General features: G+C 34.2%; 1 protein-coding gene across 1 annotated transcript; it reads right to left on the bottom strand.

Annotated features, from left to right (window-relative positions):
- Window positions 1–7,906: 7,906 nt before the first annotated feature.
- Window positions 7,907–12,197, bottom strand: LOC141551680 (olfactory receptor 2G6-like). The gene is made up of 2 exons (XM_074283594.1): window positions 10,787–12,197; window positions 7,907–9,448 (listed from the first exon to the last, which is right to left on the bottom strand). The coding sequence occupies exon 1, from the start codon at window positions 12,195–12,197 to the stop codon at window positions 11,268–11,270; it is 930 nt and encodes a 309-aa protein (XP_074139695.1). The 3' UTR covers window positions 7,907–9,448; window positions 10,787–11,267.
- Between the last annotated feature and the right edge of the window lie 565 nt (window positions 12,198–12,762).

The following is a 12,762-nucleotide window of genomic DNA, read 5'->3' on the forward strand; positions in this document are numbered from 1 at the left end:
GATCATCTTCCCTTCCCTCTGATTCCCCATAGCAACCATAAGAAATAGTCTGAGCAGGTATGATTATCCTCACCTTACAAATAAGAGAGTATCAGACTGCGTGTGGATTATTAAAATGAGCTTCATATCTAAGCTTAAATGCAGGTCTCCTTGCTTCTCTGAATCATCTCACCATTTTCTTGATATGAACAGAATCATTAGCAGCATCTTTTAAATCACACTGTCTTTTTGCCTATTTGGCAAAGTCCTCTGCAAATATCTAGGTCCATGATACAGAGCACTGGGCTCGAATCAGGAAGACCAAAGTTCAAATAAGACCTCAGACATTTATTGACTGTGTAACCCTAGGCAAGTCATTAACCTCTCTCAACCATCAATTTTTCTCAGCTATAAATGGGAATAATAGCATCTACCTCCCATGATTATTGTTAGAACCAAATGAGATAATATGTGTAAAGTGCTCAGTTCAATGCCCGCATAAAGTAGGTACTTAATAAATGCTTGTTTCCTTCTTTCCATCAAAGTATGTGTCTTTTGAGAATGTGAAGTCACATTGTTAAAAATTACAATGCGGATAGTTAAGCACACATAGACACATGGGAATGACATCTTCTGGGATTTATCTTTCCACACATAGCCTGGTAGAAAGAGAGTCTGTATTTCATTGCAACTCTCTGTGCCATATAACCCAACAAAATTGGAATTACACACTTTCAAAACAGGGATAAAATGACCAAGTCATCTCAAGGGTAACCTGTGCCTTTCTACCTTGGATCAATTGTAAATTCCTTAATTACTAGCATCATTTCACTTTTGTAAGCATTAGGTGAGTTGGTAAGCAGGCAAACAGGCAAAAAAGCATCTATCACCTTACTCGGATCTCCAATTTTTGTATAGTTGGAAATTTTTTCCAGATTTCTTCTTTCCTTAGGCTCTTGGATTTCTTTTCTCACTTGCCCTTTGCTACTACAGATACAATTTCTTTTCAAAGCAAGTCAAGTAGGCAAGGGAATTAAGATAAAATCCTAATGCATCCCAGCCATCTATGCTATGATTGTTCACTTGCTTTAAGTGACTGCATTCTCTATGCTTTGGGAAGCTGTATAAAAATCAATATATTATTTTTCTTTGGACACAAGCTTCCACTCATTCACTCATATTGGTGAAGCAGTTGTTTAAATCTCTTTGCCTAGAATCTCTTCCTTTAATGCTTTATCCAAGTACTGGTATTCAGAGTTTGATTAGTCAATATTTCAATATTATTTGAATTAATATCAGAGTTTAGGACTTGAACATGTCTTCCTAACATTCTTGGATTACACAGATCCTGAAAGGGATATCAGAATTTATCTTTTTGTTCCAGAGTGTGGATTCCCAAATGATTGAATGAGCAAGCAAATATATCAAAGGAGACCTGTGTACTACAGAAAATAAAGCTTCTCATTCAATGCTTCTCAGATTTCTTATCTTTATCCAGTCCCGGCCTGTGCAAGTATCAGGTACTGCTCTGCTCCACCCTTTCCACTGCTTCTGCCAAAAGACTCATGTGCCACTCACTGGCTCTTCCTCCAGGGCTATCTTGAACCTTTCTAGCTACACTCAAGCTCTTTCTAATGTAGCCCCTTGTACTTCTATTCTTTCCCCCAAGAATTTTTGCTCACTGGGAACTCTTTCACTGTGTGAAGAAGCATGTTACATTTGCAATCCCAACACCTAGCTTAGTGTCTGACACACAGCAGATGTTTAATAAAAATGTATTTGCTTGACTGATTGATTGATTACTTAATTAGATTACTCACAGGGAATATGTAGAGCTTGCTTTAGACATTAACCCCACTTATGAACAGAGCACAAACTGTGTAAAATCAATGTTATTCTTAACTACACAACTGAATTTGATTATCTGTCATCTGTGAGCAGCATTCCGTATCTTTCAATCACTAAATGTCAGGACTTTTCCATCATAAGAAACCTACAAACATTATCTTCTCTCTCCCCTTACATCCTAAGATCATGGACTTAGAGCTGCAAGAGATTTAGAGGTTATGTAGTTTCAACCTCCATCTTACAGATAAAAGAAACTGAAACCTTCCAATGTCAAGTAATATCGCCAAGGACTGGTTGTTGTCCTTCATTCTCAAAAAAGATCCACATGATATCAGTTTGTTAGAGTTGAGATACAGTGTGTCTGACTGTGGAAGATCAGACCATATGAGTCTCGGAGTGCTCTGCCATTAGGTACAGACACAAATAGTCCCCATGGACATTTGGTGATGGATCCAATATAGCCCTTGATAGAATATAAAACAAAGAAAATTTTCTTAGCATTGGTATGGAAAAACTTTAAACTATGGTTTAGGTCAACCTGTTGAGGCTTATTACATTTTTAAATTATGTTATATCTTAACCACAAAATCTACTTTATTCTTTGAACCTGGATTTCCACTTCTTTCCAGGGTCTTTGGCATGATAGGAACATGTTATTCCTTAACTCTGGATCTTGAAACACTTTGACTCTTTCAGGATTCAGGTCATACCACTTCTGATATGAAATCATTTTTGATTCCCATAGTTCTTAGAACAGATTCTCTCTCTCTCTCTCTCTCTCTCTCTCTCTCTCTCTCTCTCTCTCTCTCTCTCTCTCTCTCTCCTTTTCTTTCTCTCTCTGTCTCTCTCTGTCTCTCTCTATCTGTCTCTCTGTCTCTGTCTCTGTCTCTCTCTGTCTCTCTCTGTCTCTCTGTCTCTCTCTGTCTCTGTCTCTGTCTCTGTCTCTCTCTCTCTCTGTCTCTGTCTCTCTCTCTCTCTCTTTGTCTCTCTCTCTCTCTCTCTCTCTCTCTCTCTCTCTCTCTCTCTCTCTCTCTCTGTCTCTGTCTCCTATGCCTCTTCTTTCCGTCTCTCTCTCATGTCTCTGTCTGCACCCCCCTCTGTCTCCTTTTTCTCTTCTATCTGTCCCTTTTTGTTTTTCTCTGTCTCTCCTAATTCTCCAGTTATCTTACTTATCTGGCTACATGTTACATTACTCTAGTACAATGTAAGATCCTTGAGAACATGGGTTGTTTTTGTTTTTTTATTTTTAATACCTAGAATACCACCAAGCAGAGCAGGCATGGATTAAACATTTTTAATTTGAATTGTAGAGCTGAAGATCATCTTTACTCAAAATCACAAGTGCCCCTCTATATCTCTTCTTAAAACATCCATTCCCTATGACCCATGTGGAAAATAATTTAAACTTTTCATCATTAATGTCTGATACCATCTTACCTACTGACCACAGGAAGGCTGTTCTTCTCTTTTTATTTCTCACTGTAGATCCTGGATTATTTGAATCAATAGTCAAATATACTAATAGCCAATCTACCCAAGTTAGAGGGAGTCTAATACCTCATTGTCTTAATTGAGCATCCTGGCATATGCATTAACATGTTTGGTTTGATATATGATAAAGAAAATTCTAAAGTGCTGTTTTTTCCCCAGGAAGGATAATGTCTATAATCAAATTGAAACTGTTTTGATAAGTGAAGGCAACAAGGGAATGGAGGCCAGGAGGGATGAAGGGCTTAGATTTAGGTAAAGGAATTATTTATGTTGAGGACACTTCAGGGACTTGAGTTCCTACTTACTAATCAAGATCTAAATGATACCCTGGGGATAATTGGTCTTGAGAGAAATTTCTTAGGAAGTAATAGCTAACTATTTCTTGGACCTCAGGCTTTCAAAAGGGATAGCCTTTTGGACTGACAGATACAAGTCTACCCTATGCCAAGACCTTATTCTAAGCTATTTTGTGCATCTGTTCATTTTTGGTTAAATATGAAAGAATTTTGGGATGACCTTTACTCATTATACCTTTTTAAAAATGATGTGGGAAAACTTAAGTGTACTGGGAAGAAGAAGAAAAATTGTCAAAGGGCTGAAACTGATTCTCTGTGGAAATGATTAAAAATGGGGGGTTGTTTAGATTAGAAAAGATTTTATTATTTTTAGGAAAATTAAAGGTTTCTATAAGAAGACAAAGATAAAAACATTATTTTTTCATACATGAAATCATTTTACAAAGTAAAATATTGCTACAGTTTATATAGCACTCTACCTCATAAAGAACTTGATACGTTTCTTCATGCTAACTTATTAAGTTTGGGAAATGACTTAAAGTTGAGTAAAGAGGTTTGGACATGCTCAATGACCTATGAAATGTCAAATAGCTCCTTAATATCAAGGTTTATAGTGGAATTCAGTTCTTCTGACTCTAAAAGACAGCATGGTACAGTGGAAATATCACTCACTTTGGAGTCAGAGGGCCTGGGCTCGGATTCTACTTTATACAATTGGTCATTTACTTCCCAGATTCACCTGTAGAAAGGATGTGAGAGCTTTTGTAATCCTTGTCATTGATGGTTCTTTATAATATGTTATGTGCTGTCTATTCTGGCATTGATTTATTGAGCAGTTCCTATCTACAAGGCATAAATGAAGCACTTTGAAGAATAAAAATAAGACACATGAAAAATTGGAAGCTCTTATTTTTACCTTCAACTCTCTATCATCTTTCTCTCATGATTCCAATTCTTCTACTTTCTCTTTCAATCGTCAGTGCCCTCCAATCCTCTAATCCTTACCCTAAACAGATGTCATATTCTATATCACAGGGAACATAGAAACTTTCCAACTTGATTTCCCTCATTTATTATCAACTCCTTTAAATATCTGTTGGGGACTCAAGTTCTTTCCCTTCATTTTGATATCAGAAAACCAGACATTCTGCTGAGTTATCAGAGAAACTTGATGCAAAGATGTTTCTCAAGTTGTCTGCTTCCCTTCTAATTTTAACTAAATTGATTTTGTTTATGCAAAAGCTTTTTTGTTTAATCAAAGAAAAATATAAATTTTATTTTTTTCTCATCTTTTTTATCCTTTATAGGGTTATGAAATCTTTTTCACTCATCCATAGTTTTAAAAGTTATTTTCTTCGTACCTCTTCAAATTTATTTTTAATGTGAACTTTTATATCTATGTCTTTTTCCAATTAGCTATTTTTTCAATAATAGTTTTTTATTTTTTTCAAAACATGCAAAAATAGTTTTCAACATTCACCCATGCAAAACATTATATTCCAATTTTTCTCCCTTCCTTTCCCTACCCCTCCCCTAGAGAGTAAGCAATAATATATGTTAAATATGTGCGATTCCTCTATACATATTTCCACAATTATCATGTTAAACAAGAAAAATCAAATCAAAAGGGAAAAAAATTAGAAATAATGCAAAAAAGCAAGCAACCAATAAAAAATGAAAATACTATGTTGTGATCTACATTCAGGTGCTACAATTGTCTTTCTGGATGCTGATGGCTCTCTGCATCACAAGACTTTTAGAATTGGCCTGAATGCCCTCATTGTTGAAAAGAGTCATATTCATTAGAACTGATCATTCCATCATCTTGCTGTTGATGTGTACCATGTTCTCTTGATTCTACTCACTTCACTTAGCATCATTTAGTCCATGCAAGTCCCTACAGACTTTTCTGAAATCATCCTGCTGATCGTTTCTTACAGAGCAATAATATTACATAACATTCATATATCATAACTTATTCAGCCATTTTGCAGCTGATGGGCTTCCACTCAGTTTCTAGTTCTTTACCACTACAAAAAGGGCTGCTATAAAAAATTTTTGCACATATGCATCCTTTCTTCTTTTTTATGATCTCTTTTGGATATAGATCAAGCAAAGACACTGCTGGATCAAAGAGTATGCACAATTTGATATCAATTTCGGTATAATTCCAAATTGCTTTCCAGAATGGTTGGATTGGTTAGCAACTCCACCAACAATGTGTCAGTATCCCAGTTTTCCCACAGTCTCTCCAACATTTATCAGTATCTTTTTCCTGTCATCTTAGCCAATCTGAAGGATATGTAGTAATACCTCAGAGCTGTCTTAATTTGCATTTCTTTGATCAATTGTGATTTAAAGCATTTTTTCATGTGATTAAAGACAGTTTTAATTTCTTCATCTGAAAATTGTTTATTCATATTCTTTGACCATGTATCAATTGGAGAATGTTCTTATCAATTGACTCAATTCTCCATATAGTTTAGAAATGAGGCCTTTATCCCAACCCTTAAATATAAATCCCCACCCACCCCAAGTTTTCTGCTTACTTTGTAAACTTGACTGCATTGGTTTTCTTTATATAGAAACTTTCAAATATAATCTAAATAAAATTTTCTATTTTGCATTTTATAATATTTTCTAGTTCCTATTTGTCCATTAATTTCTTCCTTCACCACAAATCTGAGAGGTGATAATCCTTTGTTTTTCTAACTTTTTATCACTATATCTAAATCATGAACCCATTTTGATCTTATCTTGGTATATGGTATAAGGTGTTAGTCAATGCCTAGTTTTTGCCTTACTATTTTAAAATTTTTCCAAAAATTTTTGTCAAATGATTCTTAGTCAATACTAAATGGTTCTGATGATGACTGCTTTTTAATATGGTTTTAGGTATGGTACAGCTAGAACACCTTCATTTGCATTTTTTCATTAATTCTCTTGAAATTCTTGACTTTCAGATGAACTTTGCTATTATTTTTTCTAGTTCTGCAAAGTAATTTCTTGGCTATCTGATTGATATAGAACTGAAAAAAAGTAGATTAATTTAGGTAGAATTTTCATTTTCGTTATAATAGCTTAGTACTCTTCCAACTGTTTAAATCTGACTTTATTTTTGTGGAAAGTGTTTTATAATTGTGTTGACATAATTCTTGACTTTGCCTCGGCAAAAAGACTTCCAAATAATTTATTTTATCTTCAGTAATTTTAAATGGAATTCCTCTTTGTATTTCTTGTTATTGGATTTTCTTGGTAACATTTAGAAATACTGATGATTTCTGTGGATTTTTATCCTGCAACTTTGGTAACATTATTGTTTCTAGTTTTTTATACCATCATATTGTCTGCAAAATAATAATTTTGTTTCCTTATTATTTACTCTAATTCCTTCAACTTTTTTTCTCTTGTTGCTAAAACTAACATTTCTAATACAATATCGAGTGGCAATGGTGATAGTGGACAACCTTGTTTCACTCCTGATTTTCTTGGGAAGAATTCTAGTTTATTCCCATTACATATAATGGTTGCTGAAGGTTTTAGATAGATGCTATTGATCATTTTAAGGAAAACTCCATTTATTCCTCTGCTCTCTAGTGTTTTTTAATAGGAATGAGTGTTGAATTTTGTCAAATACTTTCTCTGCATCTATGGAGATAATCATGTAAGATTTGTGTAAATCTGATTATCGATATAGTAAATTATGCTAATAGTTTTCCTAATACTGTACCAGAATTCCTATTATAAATTGCTTGGTCATAGTGTATTATTCTGGTGATAATTTGCTGTAATTTCTTTGCTAATACTTTATTTAAGATTTTTGTATCAATATTAATTAGGGAAATTGGTCCATAATTTTCTTTTTCTGTTTTGATCCTACCTGGTTTAGGTACTAGCACCAGATCTGCATCATAAAAGGAATTTGATAGGACTCCTTATTTCCCTGTTTTTCTAAAGAGATTGCATTGCATTGGAATTTATTGTCCTTTAAATGTTTCATAGAATTCACCAGTAAGTCCATCTGGCCCTGGAAATTTTTTCTCAGGGAGATGATTAATAGCTTGTTCAATGTCTTTTTTTCCTAAAATGGGAAAATTTAAGCAATTTATTTCCTCCTCTTTTAATCTGGGCATTCTAAATTTTGTAAATATTCCTCCATTTCTCTTAGATTATCAGATTTATTAGCACACAGTTGGGCAAAATTGTTCCTAATTATTGTTCTAATTTCCTCTTCATTGGTGAACAGTTTACTCTTTTCATTTTTGGACTAGCAATTTCATTTTCATCTTTCCTTTTTTGAATCAAATTAACTGAAGGTTTATTTATTTTGTTGCTTTTTTCATAAAACCAACTCAATTTTGTTTATTAGTTCAATAGTTTACTTACTTTCAATTTTATTAATCTCCCCTTTTATTTTTAGAATTTCAAATTTGGTAGTTATTTGGGGATATCTATATCACATTTATTTTGAATTTATTAGGAATATAGTGTCAGAGCTTGGTCCAATTTAGTTCACACTCATTTCCAGTTTTCCCACCAGTTTTTGAATAGTGGGTTCTTAGCCAGCAGTTGTCATGTTTTAATGTGTCTATATATATTTTGCTACATGATGTATATCTAATTGATTCTCTTATTTTAGATGATCATTGCTTTATAGTATAGTTTGATATTTGGCATTAGTGGGTCCTTCTTAATTCCAAATTTATTTCATAATTTCTCATAAGGTTATTGACCATTTGTTTCTTTAATTAAATTTTATTACTATTTGTTTCTTAATCTCTTAATAAATCCTTTGCAGTTTAATTGGTAGAGCAATGAATAAATAAATTTATATATGTAGTATTGTTTTCTTTTAGTGGCATAGACTGACCATAATGATTTAGTATCTCTTTACTTAGCTTTGTTTTTATTTTGTAAAAATTGCTTTGTTACAGTTAGATCTTTATAGTGCAATAAGAAATCTTGTGGTCAAATTATTTGAATTCACAGTTCTTGTTTTCATTGGGCTAGAGCTTTGGGCTATAGTTTGCAGACTCCACTCTTTCCCCATTTTTGAGAACTATGTCTATTCTTCCTAAGTTCTGTGGCATGGCCCCCATTCTTCATGATGTGTCAAATGTTAGGAACTGTTTTGAAATTTTGTTTTGTATTCACAGCACTAGGTATAGTGCTTGTTACATTGATTTTCAAATGGCAGTGTCTGACAATTGCTTTTCTATTGCTTGATTCTTTGACTTTTGTTCAGAAGGGCTATCTTTCTATTTTCATTGGCACATAATAAGCTATTAACAAATAATTGTGGATTGACTATTGCCTGATAATTGCTAGGCAGTCACATTTGCCTGGTTTTTTTTCAGGACCTAGGAATGTAATATGTGTCAAGTAATTTGAATTCATTAAGAGTGGTAAGGTGCTCTCATAATATATTTTTCTATACACTATCATTGATCAACTCATAATATTTTATGCATTAAATAATCATTTTTAATAGGTGAGACCTAAATCTACACTTACATCAATTCTCTATTTCCCATATCTCAATCACCACCTCTTCAACTACATGCTAGATACCTTTGCTTGTTTGTCCAATAGAAATCTTAATATCAATTCATTCAGAGATAGAATTCGTGACATTTCTTCCAACATCCATCCAATCTTAACTTTCTTTCTTTTGAGGAACCAGCATCTTTCCACTCAACTTATTTGCAAACTTGGCATCATCCATGGCATCTTCCTTCCTGTACACATAGCATATTTTCTGCCTTCACACAGCCCTATTTTTTCAGTTCTGGAACCATAATAAAATCAGTACTGCCATTGCCATTGGAAAGGATCTGTCAGATAAAATTTCAATAATTATAAACAAATTCCAATCCTATGCAGACTATCAAGGAAACAAAGAAAGTACATCATCAAACTTTTTGAACATAAATAAAAGGCAAAGTCAGGAAAAAACCCTCTAATTCACTTTTTTGTTTCTCAAGTAGAGTGACCTATTCTAGATCCAAATTATTCTAGGGTCTGCATCAACTTGAACAAACTTATGAGTCCCCACCAATATTTTTACCTGTATTAGTCATTGAGTAGACACGGTTAGTTCATATCAAATGCATTTAATAAAAAAATAACAGAGTAAGAAAGTCATTTATTAAAATAGCACAGTAAAGAAAGTAGCAACAAAACATTCCCTTCATGAATAGATTCACATTGTGTTTTATGACTTAGTCATTTTGTTGATTTTTATCATATATTCTTCACAACAATTCTATGAGGTAGGTATTTTTATTATACACATTTTACATGTAAAATATCTAAATCTAAAAGGGTGTTATGAACTAGGATACTGATGAGACTAAGGAACCCCAAGTTAACTCCCTATACTCAACACCAGCTAAAACTGCTATGAGAAAGAACTTATGAAGCATATCTTAAGCAATCTGAGTTATCTTTACTTCAAGATATATTCAAAATATATTGTTGTGAGGCTCAACTCTAAGCATTTCAGATAAAGAGGATAAAAAATTAGCTTTAAGACCCTGAAGGTGAAGTCTCAAGAACTCAGAGAACTTCTTTGATGATTGCTTTTATTTTCTTCACCATTAACTTTTACTTATCATTTTTTAACTACTTAAAATGAAATTGCTTTGGTGGTGATTTTCACTTAGGGGTTATTTGAATGTTTTTGGAAAGGTATTATTATTATTTGAATTGCCAGGCTCTGAATGATGCATTGATTTTGATATACAATCATGGCTGTGATCAATATAATTCAACTATGAAGTATCTAAGAAAGAATTCAAACCCATATTTTCCTAAGTCAAAATAAAATGCTTTAACAATACCATCCACCCCAAATTCATAACTATATACACCTGTGGCAAACTTTCCCACAAATGCAAACATCGTAAGTGGGAAGAATTGATACAAGTAGGGAATAAGTATGAAGGGATAGAGATTCAAGTAAAGCCTATGAGTGAAAATACAGAATTGAAAGAAACACATATAGATAGGAAATCCACATGGGTAGTTATAAATATTGGAAAATTGTGACCAGAGAATGAATACAGAGGGCTATGTACAAATGGAGACTTTTCGTGAGGAAATATTCATGGAAGGACACATACTGGGAACACAGGTCATTAGGGAACAAGCATGAAGAAATCAATCCATACCTCTGACTCAGCTGGGCTGTCAATATTTTATAATAATGCCATTCTGCTGTTTCAGTTGGGCCTTCCATTGCTCTATGAAGTTTCAACATGGCCATTTCTGTGTTCTAAAAAGAACAATATGGCAACACAGAGAGGATGGGTTGGAGAGCTATGCAATATATGTATTCATGAATGTACTGTGATATGAGTTGCTAGAGTTAACAATCACACCAATAGGATCACATATCTATTTAATTGAGTTTTCATGTCTTTATATCTATACACACATATAGATATAGATAAAAAGACATTTATCTTATCTATTTAAAATCAATTTATCTAACAGTAAAGAAGAGTAAAAATAATGATTACAAAATTTCACTGCTTTTGTGAGGAGACAAAAGAGACAAAGGAAGACAGACATTGAATAGATGGTGGTTTTTTAGAATTATCTGGAATGATAATAATTCTCTTTATTCATATCTAGTACAGTTTTTCTTATCTAATAGCTTTTTCCAGGTACCAGCTTTCTTAGTGCTCCCTTTACATCCTTGTTCCTCAGGGTATAGATGAGGGGATTTAACAGAGGTGTGACCACAGTGTAGAAGAGGGAGACAAACTTTCCCTGGTCTTTGGACTTGCTTTTAGCTGGCTGGAGATACATAAAGGTGATGGTCCCATAGAAAATTATTACAACTATCAAGTGAGAAGAACAAGTCCCAAATGCTTTACGACGTCCTGATGCAGATTTAATTCTCAATATGGCTTGGGTGATATACCCATAGGAAATCAGAATGAGAGAGACAGGTACCACAAGAAAGACCACACAAGCCACAAAAAGCTCATCTTCATTGAAAGTTGTGTCTACACAAGCCAACTTGATCATCACTGGCACCTCACAGAAGATGTGATCAAGCTGATTATGACCACATAGAGGGAGCTGTATAGTGAGAGAGCACTGGATCAGAGAGGTAATGAGACCACTGAGCCATGCCGTGGCAGCCAGAGACAGGCAGAGTCGAGGATGCATGATGACTGCATAGTGCAGGGGGCGACAGACAGCTGCATAACGGTCATAGGCCATAACAACTAAGAGAATACACTCAGTGGATCCCAACCCCATGGCCACATACAGTTGAGCAACACAACCAGTGTAGCTCACAGTCTTGTCTTTGCTTCTCATTGTGAACAGTAACTGTGGGGCCACGGTGGTAGTTAAGCAGAGGTCTACAAAGGACAAATTGGTGAGGAAGAAGTACATTGGGGTGTGCAGTTTGGGGTCAATGCTAGAAACCAAGATGATAGTCATGTTTCCCACTAAGTTCAAGATGTAGAAGACCAAGATGACCACAAACAATATTATTTCTAACTGGGGTTTGTCAGAGAAGCCCAAGAGAATGAAGCCCCCTTGAGAGCTTTTGTTTTGCTCCATTGACCTTCAGTTTTGAGTTCCTGTTGGGATGCTAAAAACACAATGAAATTTTGTTAATATACTGAGGAAATAAAACAATGAGAGTAAATTAAGTCAACAAGCTTTTTTAAAGGACTTTTTATATACTAGTTGCTGTGATAAGTAGTGGATATAAGAAAGGCAAAAATGGTTCCTGTCTTCAAGGAACCTATTGTTTAATAGTGAAGACAAGATGCAAACAACTCCCTACAAACAAAACACACACACACATAAAGGTGTGTGTGTGTGTGTGTGTGTGTGTGTGTGTGTGTGTCTGTGTCTGTGTCTGTGTCTGTGTTTGTCTGGCTTTGGGTTTCAATTGAACACCTCTTGGCTAGTTTCCTCATGGGTAGAATGAATGGATAAAACATGTTTTCTCTGAGATCTTTTAAATTTAAGATATTCTGTGATTCTCTAAGTAGTCAGTCTTCTATGAAAAAAATCAGTTGAGTCCGTTCACTTCACATATCTCTAATAATTTCAATTTTCTATTCCTGCAAACACAAATTTCTGTGTCAAATGTAACTGCCTTCAATTCTTCATTTTA

The sequence above is a fragment of the Sminthopsis crassicaudata genome, chromosome 1 (assembly GCF_048593235.1).
Source record: "Sminthopsis crassicaudata isolate SCR6 chromosome 1, ASM4859323v1, whole genome shotgun sequence".
In the NCBI taxonomy this organism is placed as follows: Eukaryota; Metazoa; Chordata; class Mammalia; order Dasyuromorphia; family Dasyuridae; genus Sminthopsis; species Sminthopsis crassicaudata.